Source organism: Erinaceus europaeus, chromosome 14 (assembly GCF_950295315.1).
Source record: "Erinaceus europaeus chromosome 14, mEriEur2.1, whole genome shotgun sequence".
Taxonomy (NCBI): Eukaryota; Metazoa; Chordata; class Mammalia; order Eulipotyphla; family Erinaceidae; genus Erinaceus; species Erinaceus europaeus.
This window is the reverse complement of record NC_080175.1, coordinates 79,461,680-79,476,697: the sequence shown is the minus strand read 5'-3', so window position 1 is coordinate 79,476,697 and position 15,018 is coordinate 79,461,680. Positions and strand designations below refer to the sequence as shown.

General features: G+C 55.4%; 2 protein-coding genes across 6 annotated transcripts in view; one reads left to right on the top strand and one right to left on the bottom strand.

Annotated features, from left to right (window-relative positions):
* CLCN2 (chloride voltage-gated channel 2) overlaps positions 1-5,203 on the top strand; it is a 20,032-nt gene extending 14,829 nt beyond the window's left edge. For all 3 annotated transcript variants that reach the window (XM_060172071.1, XM_060172069.1, XM_060172070.1), the window contains 2 exons: positions 4,487-4,573; positions 4,728-5,203. In XM_060172071.1, the coding sequence (XP_060028054.1) occupies positions 4,487-4,573; positions 4,728-4,922 (282 nt within the window). In that variant the 3' untranslated portion in view covers positions 4,923-5,203. The remainder of the gene's footprint in view (positions 1-4,486; positions 4,574-4,727) is intronic.
* FAM131A (family with sequence similarity 131 member A) lies at positions 5,120-14,820 on the bottom strand. Of its 3 annotated transcripts, XM_016191176.2 has the most exons (7): positions 14,641-14,820; positions 13,137-13,197; positions 12,127-12,269; positions 10,369-10,462; positions 10,025-10,207; positions 7,231-7,344; positions 5,120-6,707 (listed from the first exon to the last, which is right to left on the bottom strand). In XM_016191176.2, the coding sequence occupies exons 4-7, from the start codon at positions 10,436-10,438 to the stop codon at positions 6,247-6,249; spliced, it is 828 nt and encodes a 275-aa protein (XP_016046662.1). In that variant the 5' UTR covers positions 10,439-10,462; positions 12,127-12,269; positions 13,137-13,197; positions 14,641-14,820; the 3' UTR covers positions 5,120-6,246. The 3 variants fall into 3 exon arrangements, with proteins under 3 accessions (XP_016046662.1, XP_060028055.1, XP_007529880.1); XM_060172072.1 differs by lacking the exon at positions 13,137-13,197; XM_007529818.3 differs by lacking the exons at positions 13,137-13,197; positions 14,641-14,820 and adding an exon at positions 12,789-13,041.
* Between the last annotated feature and the right edge of the window lie 198 nt (positions 14,821-15,018).

Sequence of the window (15,018 nt, the reverse complement as noted above, 5' to 3'; positions counted from 1 at the left end):
AAAGGCCACCAGGAGGAGTGGGTTTGTCATCAGGCACCAAGCTCCAGTAATAATAATCCTGGTGGCGATAAAAGAGAGAGGGAAAGAAACTGAGGCAGCAAAGAGGTCACGTGCCCGAGTCAGTGGAACAGAGTCAGGCCCAGAGCCCAGAGCTGCTGGCCCCACTCCCAGAATTCTTTCAGAAGGCCACGTTGTCCCTCACCCTGTCAAGTCACTGTTCCCAAACCCCAAAAAGGACAAGCCACCCAGCGGACTCCCCGGTGTCTAATTAAATTAGGAACAGGAACAAAGTAGGTGTCTGTTGCACACTTAAAAATCAGAGGACAAGAAAGTCTCTGAGGAGCTGACTAACAAAAGCAGAGAGAACTGGAAGCACTAGATAGCCACACAGAAGATCAAAGTCAAGTGTGCCGCAGACCTGAGAGGTCAGTGAGCAGTACCCCGACTGAGGGTGGGAGGGGAGCCTGGAGGGAAGAGGGGGAGACATTGAAGACCACACCTCATGGAGGGACCTGTCCACTGAGCAGAGGGGGGGGGTTGGGGGGGGGGACAGCACCCTGCCCACACTGAGCCAGACTAAAGCCACGTTCTCACCTGCTGCCAGTTGCCTAGCTATGTAACTTCACACTTTTTTTTTCCCTGGCCACTTCTGGAACTTCACCTCTCTAGGGCTGACTTTTTTTTTTCTGCTAGAGAGGGAAGATGGGGCAGGTGGCGACACACCTGGTTAAGTGCACACATTACAGTGCACAAGGACAAAGGTTCAAACCCTGGTCCCCACCTGTGGGGGTGGGGGAATTGGTGGAAACTTCATGAGTGGTGAAGCAGGCCTGCAGGTGTTTCTCTCTGTCCCTCTATTCTCTCAATTTCTCTCTGTCTCTATCCAATAATAAATAAAAATATTTTTTAAAAAGAGGAAAGGAAACCACAGCACCACAGCTTCCTCCAGTATTAGAAGAAGCCAGGCTTGACCCTGGAGCAGCAAAGCGGCACACTAGCCAAGTGAGCTGTTTTGCTGGCTTCCTCACATCTAGTTTCTCTCTTAACATTAACACGGGGGGTCACAGTACCTGTGTCATAGAGTCTTCTGAGGGGTGAAGGCACAATCTGTAAGAGTACCTGATACGGGGAGTCGGGCGGTAGCGCAGCGGGTTAAGCGCACGTGGCACAAAGCTCAAGGACCGGAGTAAAGGTCCCGGTTCGAGCCCCCGGCTCCCCACCTGCAGGAGAGTCGCTTCACAGGCGGTGAAGCAGGTCTGCAGGTGTCTATCTTCCCCCCCCCAATCTTCCCCTAATCCTAATTTCTCTCTGTCCTATCTAACAACGACGGCATTAATAACTACAAAAACAACCAACAAGGACAACAAAAGGGGAAATAAAATTTTAAAAAAATTTTTTTAATGAAATTTAAAAGAAAGAAGGGGGGGTCGGGCAGTAGCGCAGCAGGTTGGGTGCATGTGGCACAAAGTGCAAGGACTGGTGGAAGGATCCCAGTTTGAGCCCCCGGCTCCCCACCTGCAGGAGAGTCGCTTCATAGGCGGTGAGGCAGGTCTGCAGGTGTCTATCTTTCTCTCCCCCTCTGTCTTCCCCCTCCTCTCTCCATTTCTCTCTGTCCTATCCAATAATGAATGACATCAACAACAATAATAACCAAAAGGCTACCACAGCAGGGGCGACGGGGGGTGGGGTGGGGGAGGAGTAAAAAGGCCTCTAGGAACCATGGATTCATGGTGCAGGCACCGAGCCCCAGCAATAACTCTGGAGGCAAAAAAAAATTTTTTTTAAAGAAAAGGAAAGGAAAAAACATATTACATGTGTTAGGTTGATGCTGTTTTCTCTCCCTCCCTTTTTCATAATAAACCTTAAAAAGAAGAAATAGGCGGGGGTTGGGCGGTAGTACAGCGGCTCGAAGCCCAAGGACCGGTGTAAGAATCCCAGTTTGAGGGAGTTGGGCAGTAGTGCAGCGGGTTAAGTGCAGGTGGCGCAAAGTGCAAGGATCAGCGTAAGGATTCCAGTTGGAGCAGGTCTGTAGGTGTCTTTCTCTCCCGTCTTCCCCTCCTCTCTCCATTTCTCTGTCCTATCCAACAACGATGACATCAGTAACAACAACAATAATAACTACAACAATAAACAAGGGCAACAAAAGGGAAAATAAATATTTAAAAAAGAAGAATAAATAGGCTGGGGACGATTGGATTGCACACAGAAAAGGCACCTGTAATCTGCTGAAGCACAGGATTGTGGAGAAAAATTCCAGGGGGATTACTTGATTGGATTCTCAGGAGAAGATTAGAGGGATTATTAACATGTAAGCAGACAAGGCCAAGGGATTATTAGGAAAGGAAATCTTCTATTAAAGTTATGTTTTCCCCGAGCCTGGCCACCAGCACAGTGGAGGGAGCTTCAGTGCTATGGTCTCTCTCTTCCTCTTTCATTTGATAGTACAGAGAGAAATTGAGAGGGAAAGGGGAGATAGAAAGGGAAAGGGGAAGACATGCAAGCGCTGCTTCACCATTCATGAAGCTTCCACGCTGTAAGCGGGGACTGGGGGCTTAAGCCCAGGTTCTTTTTTTTTTTTTTTTCTTTGCCTCCAGGGTTATTGCTGGGGCTTGGTGCCTGCACTATGAATCCACTGCTCCTGGAGGCTATTTTTTCCCTTTTGTTGCCCTTGTCTGTCGTTGTTGTTAATATTATTATTGTTGTTGCTGGATAGGACAGAGAGAAATGGAGAGAGGAGGGGAAAACGGGGAGAAAATATAGATAAACACCTGCAGACCTGCTTCACCGCTTGTGAGGTGACTCCCCTGCAGGTGGGGAGCCGAGGTGGGGAGCTCGAACCGGGGTCCTTAAGCCGGTCCTTGTGCTTTGCTCCATGTGCGCTTAACCCGCTGCACTACGGCCTGGTCCCCTAAGCCCAGGTTCTTATGGTAACGTGCACTCCACTGGGTGCGCCACTACCCAGCCACTCTATCTGAAAAAGCCCAGAGCAGTGAAGCCATAATGACAACAAAAATGGAGGGTATTTTCTTTGAAGTTAAATGAAAACATTAAAAAGTTTGTTTATTCTTTTGTCACCAGGGTTTCACAGCTCTGAGCTGACTTTCAGAAGGAGGTGGGAGGGGATACAGCAACAAGCACAGCACCAAAGCTTCCTTCAGTGCTCTGGGGCCCAGGCTCAAACATCGATCTCACATAGAGCAACGCAGGCACACTACCCAAGTGAGCTATTTTTCCAGCCCTGAAGATAGTGTTTAGTACACGGGGGTCCACAATAGACAAAAGGAAGGCCTTGCTAACCCCACGCTGCTCTGGTGTGGGTGCTGAAGAAGTGCAGCCACGAGCTTGGCTAAAGCTGAAAGTCCCGATGCTTTTCTCCAGACCGCCATGCCTTCCATGGAGTTAGGAAAGTTCTAGAAGTTGTGTCCTAACGAACTCACCTGTAGGGGCGGGGTGGTGGCACACCCAGTTGAGCACAGGACCCAGGTTCAAGCCTCTGGTCCCTACCTGCGGGGGGAAAGGCTTCACAAGTGGTGACCAGAGCTATAGGTATCACTTTTTCTCTCTCCCTATCTCCCCCCCTTCCTTATCCATTTTTAAAATGTTGACAATGACAATGAGTTCTGAGTAGCTGCTAGTTGACAAACTGGGCTATTAATACCCATTTTGCTTCAAACACCAAGCCCAGAGGCTTAAAAGTAAATAAAAGTGAGATAAACCATAGGCCAGAAATTCCAGGAACAAGCTTTTCAAGACATCTGGCCCCAGAGTAGACACAGAGAGCCCAAGGGGGAACTACTTGACACTTGTTCAACCCTGGGGTTAACATCTGCAAGCTAGGGGTGGGGGTGACTGCTGTTCCCTGGACTGTGAGCTGTGTCTCAGTGGGATATGGGGTGCCGCTTGAACCCTGGGGAAAAAAGGACACTGCATGTACTGTCAGGTGCTTCAGGCCAAGACTGGGGTGTTGGGGGCAGAGTGAAGGGACACCAACGCTGGGCAGCCAGCAGCAGAGAGCCAGTGCAGAAGGCACAATGTGTGAGCCACTAAGGCGTGGGGCTTGCGGTCAGTACCCTTGGGGGCAGCCTCCTTGGCTTGGTCCCTGACTGACTGGGCTCCTGCACAGGAGAGGCTGTGTTTCCTCCCTCCATAGTAACAGATAGGCAACGGGCCCCAGGACTGCAAGACTCACCCCTGCAGAATGGGTACGATACTGCTTGGGGCTGGACTGAGATTAGACGCCGGAACCTTTGGCTGTTCGCCGCATCCTTCTAACACAGGATAGAGACTCCTCTCCACTGCGCCATCACCATAAGCAACAGTGGATTCCTGCTAACAAGGAGCTTCTGTGACCTCCTCCCAGAAACCTCCTATTCCACCCCCAGGATCCCCCTCTTTACAGCACTCCTCTGCCCCCAGCATGTGACCCAGACCCATCCCCACTCGCATTAAGTACAGTATGTCTTCCCTGCTCCTCCCACCCCTGCAGACACACACCATCTTCTCACTGCTGGGAGTGGACCACGCTTATGTCACCAGCATCGGCAGACTCATTGGAGTTGTCACCCTGAAGGAGGTGAGAGGCTAAGGGCCACCAGAGTCATGCAGGCCTCCCGCAAATCCTTGGGAGAGGTCTGTGTCCCGCTCCCCCAGGGGCAGTGCTGGGGGAGGGTCCCGGCCAGGAACAGCACCGAGCTCAGGCACACGACGCCACCTTCTCACCCCACCAGCTCCGGAAGGCCATCGAGGGCTCCGTCACGGCCCAGGGGGTCAAGGTCCGGCCACCCCTCGCCAGCTTCCGGGACAGCGCCACCAGCAGCAGCGACACAGAGACCACTGAGGTGCATGCATTGTGGGGGCCCCGCTCCCGACATGGCCTCCCCCGAGAGGGCAGCCCTTCTGACAGCGATGACAAGTGCCAGTGATGCCCCTGAGGGCCTGCCTGGGAGAAGCGGGGCAGGGGCAGTTTGGAGCCCTGGCCCTGTAGCAAGTGCTCGGGGAGGGGACATAATCAGCACTGCCCTGCCAACACCTGGCCTCCACTCCTACTCAGGGGGCCCTGCAGGGTGGGAGGAGGGGTCAAAATGGGTTCATACTGGAATCTCCAATGACCAGATGTATATAGAGATTTACAAAGATTTTTATATTAATTTAATAAAACAGATTCTTAAATAGAACAAAATAAACACCTAATGAGCCTGTAGTATGCCTGTGCCCCCCCAACTCTTGTTCTTACCTTGGGTTCTCTTACCTGCCCAACCCGACAGGGTCTAAGCTCTCTCTGCAGCCCCCTTCAACCCACCCCTGCCGCCCCCCCCCCCCCAAGGGAACATTCACACAGGCCTCCACTGCTTGGTCACCAGCACCCTGCTGGGGCAGAGGCCCCATGGTACTGTCATGCCAGCCTTTCCTTCAGTGAAGAAAAGCATTATCCCCTTTCCACCCTAAGGACGACACTCCCCTGGGGGGGGGGGCATTAGCACAGCACCTGCCCTGCCCAGATGGCGCCCCCTGGTGGCCCTCTCTTTAACAGCAGCCAAGTCCCAGCAAGCCGAGTTGGCCAGCCCTTCTTCCCACTGCACCCGGAGAGCAGCCAGGTGGGCTGGGAGCCCCCATAAAGGATCCAGACCCCAGCAGTGGGGGGGGGAGGGTTTGAGGCATCAAGGCCCCGGGGAAGGACGCCTGTTTTCATCAATGCTTCCCAGAGAAGATCCGACTGAAAGAACAGACCAAAACCCCTCTTTCTTCAGGAAAAAGAAGAAGATTTAGAGATGATGGAGAGGTGAAGCACAGCACGAGCCCAGCAGGGCGAGGGGCCCTGGGGGGAGGCTCAGTCCAGGGGCTCCAGGGGGGCAGAGCCGGCCCCTCCCCAGGTGATGCTACGGGACATGGCACACGGACTCAGGTGAGGAGAGAAGCGGAGAAGGCCTGGAGGGTAAGGTGGGGAGGAGGACAAGCTCCCCCCAAGCCCCGCCAGGCCCACTCCCGGCTGTCCCATGGGGCGCACGCCATCCTGGGAGGAAGCACGAGGCGTTTTTGATTGAGGAATACGAGCATCAGTGTCTGCCACAGCTGGAGCCATGCCCCCAGGGCCCCGGGCCACCCCGGCAAACCCCGGGAGTGGGGGCAGGGCATGCGCCCCCAGCCTGGCCCCGCCTCCACTCCAAACACGTTCATGCAAACACACACTGCAGAAGCGGAACGCTCCTGGGAGGCCCCAGCTGGGCCAGGCCTCCAGGCAGCCCGAGGTCACTGCTGCTCCTCTGAGGATGCCGCCCCGGAGGCTTGCCGCTGCTGCTCCCAGCTGCCCGAGTGTGGCGGGCTGGGAGGTGGACAGTCTTTGCAGGGTGCAGCCTCTTCCTCCTCCACCCCACCCTCCTCAGCAGGGGAGAAGCAGGGCTCTGTGAGGGGCGAGGGGTCGTAGGGCGAGTCCGGGGCCTCCAGCTGGCCCAGGCTGCGGAAGGCACTTTCCTGGCTGGGGGGCAGCTGGGCCAGCAGCAGCTCCTCGGCCAGCAGTGGCGGAGCCAGCCGGGCTGGGGAGCCCAGAAGCCCGTCCTCCAGGCTGCACAGGCTGGAGCACAGGGTGTCAGGGGACACGGTCTGTGAGCACTCACTCTCGGGCTCCACGGAGCCTTGGCGCACAGGCCGGGACAGCCGACGGCCGGAGAAGAGGTCCTGGAGGTGCCCCAGAGGCAACGGCCCCGCCAGTTCTGTAAAGGGAAAGCAGAGCGCCCGCTAGCCCGCTGCCCTGGGCTGACCCACACCGACACTCCCAGGAAGCTTGGCTCTGGGGCAAGAGCTGGATACTGTCTCGGTGTCCGTAGTGGGGAGTGGGAGTTGAACCTGTCCACCTACCTACTGTACCCTGTACCAGGGTTACAGGATTGCAGAGGCTGTTAGCTGCACAAAGGATGCTTATCCCAGGCAGCAAGCAAGGGCTGGAACTCCACTCACCAAGCAGTGGGCCCTGGCGTGGGTCTACGATTACCAGAGGGGGGTGGGAGGGTCTCCTCCTAGTCGGCCCCAAGATGCCACAAGAGCAAGGAGTGGCCCTGGATCAATGCTAAGCATCCAACAACAAACATGTGGCTCAGGGCCAGTCTGGGCCTGGGTCATCCCAGAGTGACAGCATATCCAGCCTGCTCCACCTGCCCGCCTCCCTCGGAGAACTCACTAATTAGCTGGGGGTGGAGGGAGAATAGCCTGCAGGTCTGAGCCTGGGCAGCCCCTCACCTGAGTCAGTTCCAACAAAGTCCTCATCATAGGATTCGTCCGTGGAGTCCTCCCCATCCACCGAAGACCATGCCCGGAGCTTGGCTTCTGCGATGGCAAACTGCTCGGCCACTCCTGTCAGGGAGGACGCCGGCCAGCATTAGAAGAGGAGGGTGGTTCCCCCAGAGGCAGGAGTAGGGAGAGCGGGGCTCCCGGAAGACTCCAGGCCCAGTACCATCAGGCACAGGGGAAGCTTCACAAGCAGTGAAGCAGTACTGTGGTGTCTCGTCTCTTTTCTCTCTTTTTTTTTTTTCCTCCAGGGTCATTGCTGGAGCTTTGTGCCTATACTACGAATCCACTGCTCCTGGAGGCCATTATTTCCCATTTTGTTGCTCTTGTTGTTGTTCTATTGTTATTTTTGCCATTGATGATGTTGTTGGATCGGACAGAGAAAAATTGAGAGAGGACAAAAAGATAGACACCTGCAGACCTGTTTCATCACTTGTGAAGTGACCCCCCTGCAGGTGGAGAGCCAGGGGCTAGAATCAGGATCCTTAAGCCGGTCCTTGTGCTTTGCACCATGTGTGCTTAACCCACTGCACTACCGCCCGCCCCCCTAAAATATTTATTTTATAAGATAGAAAACTTGAGTGAGAAGGGGGGAGAGAGAGACAGACAGACACCTTTACCACTTGCAAAACTTTCCCCCTGCAGGTGAGGACCAGGTCTTTGCGCACTGTAACCTATGTACTCTACCAGCTGTGCCACCACCCAGCCCCTCTTACTCTCTAAAGAAAAAAATAAATAAGGGCAGGGGTAGATAGCTTAATGGCTATGCAATGAGACCCTCATGCCTGAGGCTCTGAAGCCCCAGGGTAATCCTCCACACCACTATAAGCCAGAGCTGAGTGTAAGAAAAAGAAAAAGTAAATAATAGTAACTTCAGGAGGTGACCCAGAGACTATAGCACTAGACCCAAGTGATGTTCTGGTTCTTTCTCTCCTTCCTTGCTCTGTCTCATGAATCTTTAAAAGTGGTATCTTGGGGCTGGGTGGTGGCACACCTGGCTGGGCCCACGTATTACAATGAGCAAGGACATGGGTTTGAGCCCCCAGTCCCCACCTGCAGGGGGAAAGCTTTGCAAGTGATGAAGCAGTGCTGCAGGTGTCTCTCTCTCTCCCTCTCTATCACCCCCTTCCCTCTTGATTTCTGGCTGTCCTTATCCAATAAATAAAGTTTTGTGTTTTTTTTTAAATGGTATCTTGAACAGAGAAGACAGCGTAATGGTTATGCAAAATGACTAATGCCAAATGCCCCAGTTCAATCCCAAGCACCATCATAACCCAGAGCAGTGCTCTTGGCTTTAAAAAAAAGTAGGGAGTGGGGAGTCGGGCAGCAGCACAGAGGGTTAAGCGCACGTGATGCAAAGCGCAAGGACCCCGGAGTAAGGATCCCAGTTCAAGCCCCAGACCCCCCCTACAGGGGAGTCTCTTCACAGGCAGCGAAGCAGGTCTGCAGGTGTCTATCTTTCTCTCCCCCTCTCTGTCTTCCCCTCCCTCTCTCCATTTCTCTCTGTCCTAACAACAACATCAATAACAACAACAATAAAAAGACAACAAGGGCAACAAAAGGGAAAATAAATAATTTTTTTTTTTTAAAGTAGGGAGTGGGGAGTCGGGCTGTAGCGCAGCGGGTTAAGCGTAGGTGGCACAAAGCACAAGGACCGGCATAAGGATCCCGGTTCGAACCCCGGCTCCCCACCTGCAGGGGAGTCGCTTCACAGGCGATGAAGCAGGTCTGCAGGTGTCTGTCTTTCTCTCCTCCTCTCTGTCTTCCCCTCCTCTCTCCATTTCTCTCTGTCCTATCCAACAATGACAACAACAATAATAACTACAACAATAAAACAACAAGGGCAACAAAAGGGAATAAATAAATAAAATAAATATTTAAAAATTTTTTTTAAAAAAGTAGGGAGTGGTCCGGGAGGTGGCACAGTGGATAAGGCATTGGACTCTCAAGCGCATGAGGTCCTAAGTTCAATCCCCGGCAGCACATGTATCAGAGTGATGTCTAGTTCTTTTTCTCTCTCTCCTATCATTTCTCATGAATCAGTCAAATCTTGAAAGAGAAAAAAAAGTAGGGAAAGGGGGCTGCAGGTGGTGGCACACCTGGTAGAGTGCGGATGTTACAATGAGCAACGACCCAGGTTCAAGCCCTCAGTCCCCACCTGCAAGGGGAGGGAATTCACAAGTGGTGAAGCAGTGCTGCAGGTGTCTCTCCCCTATCGCCTTTCAGTTTCTCCCTGTCTCCCAAAGAATTAAGTAAACATTTTTTTAAATATTTATTTATTCCCTTTTGTTGCCCTTGTTGTTATTGATGTCGTCGTTGCTGGATAGGACAGAGAGAAATGGAGAGAGGAGGGGAAGACAGAGAGGGGGAGAGAAAGACAGACACCTGCAGACCTGCTTCACCGCCTGTGAAGCGACTCCCCTGCAGGTAGGCAGCCGGGGGCTCGAACTGGGATCCTTATGCCGGTCCTTGCACTTCGCGCCATGTGCGCTTAACCTGCTGCACTCCTGCCTGACTCCCATAAGTAAACATTTTAAAAGTATTTATGTAGTTATATACATATCTACAAAAAAACTTAAGTTGTATACAAAATAAAAGAAGGAAGGAAGGGAGGGTCCCCTGGAAGTGGCAGTATTCTGCTGGCCAGTGTAAATCCTGGCAGGGAAAAAAAAAAAGGTAGGGGGCAACCCCATGCATGGGATGAGAGACAAGAACAGTATTTGTTGGCCAGCTTTGGGCCACTGACCTGCAGCGAAGCGGGCCTCTTGCTCCCCTTCGCTGAGGTCGGAGTAGGAGGAGAAGGCTGACTCCAGGGCAGCTGGAGAGTCGCTCGGCTTGCTCCAGCCCTTCCACTCAATGAGGTGAGCCACTCGGCCCTGTGCCATGGCGGTGGGCTTGGTCACGTGGTCCTTCACCACCTGGGAAATGCCTGGAGACGGGCAGAGCAGGGGAGCCTACTGGGGGCATGTGCCAGGGAGCATGCAGAGGAAAGGGGGCTGTGTAGGGCTCATGTGAGCCTCAGATGAGGCGGGGGCTGGGGGCCCTCAGAGAACGGGAGGCACGGGGCGGCCCCAGCGGGAGCACACATACCGTGCAGGGAGGATCTGGCAAGCGCAGCGATCTCCTGGATGGTGAGGGCTCTCCGGGACTTGGGCAGCATCGCGACTGTGTCTCCAACATTCACCTAGGGTGAGAGCACCAGTGGGTCAGTAGGCCTGGCCCAGTCCACACCCGGGGTATTAAAGGGGGCAGTGAGGAGAGGCCGGGGGGCACACACATCCCAGTACTGACGGGAGATCTAAAGGGCTAGCCAGCTACAATCCTGCTTCTCCGCTTGCAAAGGTGGAACAGGCTGGCCCTAGGTGAAGCAGCAGTGAGTGAGCAGGGCCTTTGAGAAGAGGATGTGGGGTCTGATCAACACACACACACACACACACACACACACACACACACACTCTCCACTGTCTTCAGACCCTCAGGCTGTTTCCTCCAGTGGCTGCCGGACGTATCTCTGCATCTAGACCTGATTCCTAACTTCCTTACTTCTGCACCAGAAGCACATACACAACCAAACTCGGCCCTCAAAAGCTTCGAGTGCCCCATCGACTAGGTACTACAGGCTCCACCTCCAAATGGGCTCTAAGACAGTGCTCTTCCCACCAGCAGGTGTCTTGGGTTCCGAGATCTTCCCTTGGCCCAGAGTGCCGTGTGTGTGTGCCTGTGCCTGTGCCTGTGCCTGTGCCTATGCATGTTCCTCTCCCTGCTAGGGCCGCTCGCTGCCTGCTGGGGCAAGCAGGGTCTGTGTCTTACTGGTCTGCCGCACTGAGTAGTAGTGCTCCCACAGAGCCTAGGGCAGAGCTGCCTCTCCAGAAACAGAGGCTAAATGAATGGGCCATGGTACAAATGGAGACATCATTTTCCCTGAGTGTGACGGCCACAACGTGTCCCCATTTAAAATCTTTTCTAGACTCCTCTACTGCCCAATGAAGTAGCAGCTTTGAGGCCAAGGACTGAGGAAACCCCACTGTGGGAGGCCCCCATCTCCTCCCAGGGCCAGCTCTACCCGGCACAACCTCACTCCCTCACCTTCACTGTCAGCAAGCTGCCTTCCTGGGAGGAATACCACTGCCACCTGAGGCCTGACTCCAATGCCACCTTCAGTGATGTCTTCTCTCTGTCCCTCTCCCCACCCCATCCTGGCATCTCTCCTGAGGGCCCTCAAGATGCCAGGGCACGAGTCTGATTCACCTGGGTTACTATCTATGGAGCTCACCTGTCTCTGACCCTGACAAGCCTTGCAAAGGCTTCCCTGGGAATGAAGTCAGAGGCCCAAATCCCGTCCCCACTTTGCCCATCGGCCTCCAGCGCCTCCCAGTCCCTCACTGGAGGGAGGGGAAACCCTACCTGCCCCTGACCACCCCATCCCTCCCGGGTGGTACCTGGCAAGCAGGACCCCCAGGGCGGTGCCGGGAGCTTCCGGCCAGGCCTGGGGGGAGGAGCACCTGCTGGGTGTTTCCTGGCTCTCGGTCCCCCCCAACTCCCCCCAGTAGCCATCCGTGCTGAGCGCAGCTGCGGTAGACCCAGAGAAAAGGTGTACGTCTCCCTGGCAACCCATCACCATGCAACAGGGTCTCCCGGGATACGGCTGGGATGCGCTGACGTCAGCGTGGAAGCAGTGAGCCCGCCCGCCAGCAGACGCCCGGGAGGAGCGAACAGGGAGGAGCAGCCCGGCGGGCGGGGGCGGCCTGCACCGGATAAGCGCCTCCGCGCAGGGAGCCGGGCCAGGAGCCCCGCTCTGCATGCGCCCCCACTCCCTGTCCCCCGCCAACACCCAGCAGGGCCCGGCACCTCTGGCAAGTCCTGGCTGTCGGTGGAGGAAGGGCGGGAGGACAAGCTCCAGCCTCGGAGGGTGCGAGCAGATCCCAAGGAAGACAGGGAGATGCCGTGAGGAAGTTCCAGCCACTCCACAGCCCAGGCGGGGTCCGAGGCCACTGGGGGTGCAGGAGAGGACATTCAGCTGGGCTTCCCCTTCGCCCCATGTCCTTCCGTTGTTGCCTCCTCACCCCCCCCCCAGCAGACCAGGCAGTGCTTGCCCCTCTGAAAGCCCCCAGCCCAGGGCCTCGGTCGCCCCACGTCTGGATTGTGCCCTCAGACCTCCTAGAGACGGAAGCGAGCTCCAGTCAGTCAGTCCTGTCTCAGCCTCCCTGTCCGTCCTCCTGGAAAGCCCAGCGCTTCCTCTGCAGGATCCCTGCCCAGCCTCAGCCCACCCGTGCCCTGCGCAGTTAGCTCCTCTTTTTCTCTAACAAGCCCCCAGTGAGTTCTGGACACTCAGCCCCAGCCCCTAAGGCTTCTCCCTGGTGCCCTGCCAACTTCAACCTGGCTGGTCCTGTTTTCAATCTGACCCCCGATTTTCATACTGAGTTATTTTCCTCTTGCCACCCAAGCACCCTGCTCCTGGGCTTCCCGTCACCTCCCAGGTCACATCTATGGTCCCTGGTCCCTGATCTCACCTCTGCGACTTGTCTGACAAGTCCATCGTCCTCCTGGCCCTTCGCGCTGCCACAGAAACATTTTGCCCAGCACAGAAATCATAGGCATTCCGACTGCGTTGGTGCGGAGAAGTGAAAGCCCAGAAGCACTGGAGGCTCAGCTCCCAGCTCTGTTCCTATTTTGGCTCCGGATGCTGAGCCAGTCCCCTCCCCACTTGGAACCCGTGTCTAGTCACATAAGGAGAACATTCTTGCCTCATGGCTGTGAGGAGGTGGGAGTGCTGGGGGCCCAGTCAAGCTCTTTGGAGCTTAGGAAGCTGAGGCCCATCCCCGAGACAGTGCCAACAGGCAAGGCACATCACAACTGACCTTTAGCTGGAGCCGCTGTCTCGGTCCCTGAGCCTCAGGCAGCTGGTGGTCCCCAGAAATGCTACCAACCAGAAGGAAGACACAAGTTTACAGGCCAGCCCTGGCCGCTCGCTCGTACCTAATCTGGGCTCTTGAAGCCTGTCCTGAAGTAAGCCTGACTATTGCCTGCCTGCCTGTGACTTCCTGAACTCCAAGCCTTAGCAGGGCCAGAGGGATAAGAGAAGCTTTCAAAGCCATGAGGTTCATTTACAACTACAAATTTCAGAATTCCTTCTGGAATCCCTAGGCAAGTAGAAGGCTCAAGAAGAATTTAGTTCCAAAGAACCTTGGGTGCTAACCACACTAAAGTCTGTGTGACCTGGCCAAGTGCCCTGAAAGCCCACCACTCATTTCCAAGCCCAGCTCTCAGGGACTTGTCTCTGCCTGGCTTGAGGCTTAGAGAAACCCACTGAGATCAAGCAAACTGGCTGACCTCGGGTGCAGAGGACTAAGACCAGGCCACCATCTTTGGGAATCAAAGTCCAAGGAGGAGCTATCAATTGTGGGAAGAGGGCAAGGTAAATTGATTCTGTAAGATGCATGCCTGAGGTTTTGAGGTCCCCCGCACCACCATAAGCCAGACCTGAGCAGTGCTCTTGACTCTTCTATTAAAACAAATTGTTTAGAAATTATGGAAAGAGGGCAGGGAGGTGGTAAAGTGCATAAAGCATTGGACTATCAAGAATGAGACCAGCATTGCATGTGCTAGAAACATGCTCTGGTTTTCTCCTTTCTTGTTAATATTTACTTTTTTTTTTTTTATCAGAGCACTGCTCAACTCTGGCTTATGGGGGTGCAGGGGATTGAACCTGGAATTTTGGAGCCTCAGGCATGAGAGTCTGTTTTGCATAACCATTAAGCTATCTACCCCTTCCCAATATTTACGTCTTTTTAAACAAATTTATTTTATTTTTAACCAGAACACTGCTCAGCTCTGGCTTACGGTGGTGCTGGGGATTGAACCTGGGACCTCAGAGCCTCAGGCTGGCTTGAAAGGTTTTTGCATAACCATTATGCTGTCTCCCCAGCCCTATATTTACGTCTTTTATGTTTTACCAAAGCAATTGCTTCTTTCCCTCTACGGTTAGAGCGTTTTTTGTTTTTGTTAGGAATGAGGGGAGGAAATTAAAGCAGTTTTCATAAGCAGGTGTTCACAGGTGCCCCGAGTGGGGTCTGTCTCCACCCCCAGCAGGTTCTAAAGGGGCAGTAAGTTTGCGGCAAGAGCTCAGCAGCAGGGTGTCTGGGGTGCGTGCAGGCCCCCGCCTTCCAGGGGATCCGGCACAGGGCAGGGCGAGTGGGGCTGCAAGCGTCGGGGTCCCAGGCAGGAGCCCAGAAGCAAGCAGGCGGCCCCCTCCCCGCCCCCCCCGGCGCAGGCTCCTCCCTCCCAGCCCGGCCTCCTCCAGGCTCCCCGCCAGCCGCGCCCCGCGCCGGCCCGCAGCCCACGCCCCGCTGGCCTCCGCCTTACCCTGAGCCGCCGCGCTCTGAGAGCGGTGCCGCCCATGGCCGGGACGCTAGCCCGCGCCCGGGGCCCCGGCCATCGCCGTGCGGGGGGAGGGAAGGCGGGAGGCCGCGGACGCGCCGAAAGAGCCCGCTGGGGGGTGGCAGCCGCCTCGCCACCGCTCCCCGGAGAGGGACCCGGCCGCTGACGCAAGGGGCGGGGCCGCGCGGCGCCACGGGGCGGGGCTATGGCGTCACGGCGCGGGGCCCGGGCCTGCCGATCCGCGGGTCCTGCTCCCTGCCGTTCTGGCGGGTCCAGAGGGTCACTCACTGCCGGCAGCTGGGTTGGATCATTATGTCCACTCGCGGGGGCCAGCGCCCCAGGTGTAGCCTCACAGCCGAAGTC

Excerpts from the sequence above, each read along its gene's own strand:
- FAM131A (XM_007529818.3), bottom strand. The coding sequence starts at position 12,876 with ATGCCTATGATTTCTGTGCTGGGCAAAATGTTTCTGTGGCAGCGCGAA. Across the intron at positions 7,345-10,024 it reads AGAGGCCCGCTTCGCTGCAG|GAGTGGCCGAGCAGTTTGCC; the intron begins GTCAGTGGCCCA and ends CCTCCCTGACAG. Across the intron at positions 6,708-7,230 it reads CTTTGTTGGAACTGACTCAG|AACTGGCGGGGCCGTTGCCT; the intron begins GTGAGGGGCTGC and ends TTCCCTTTACAG.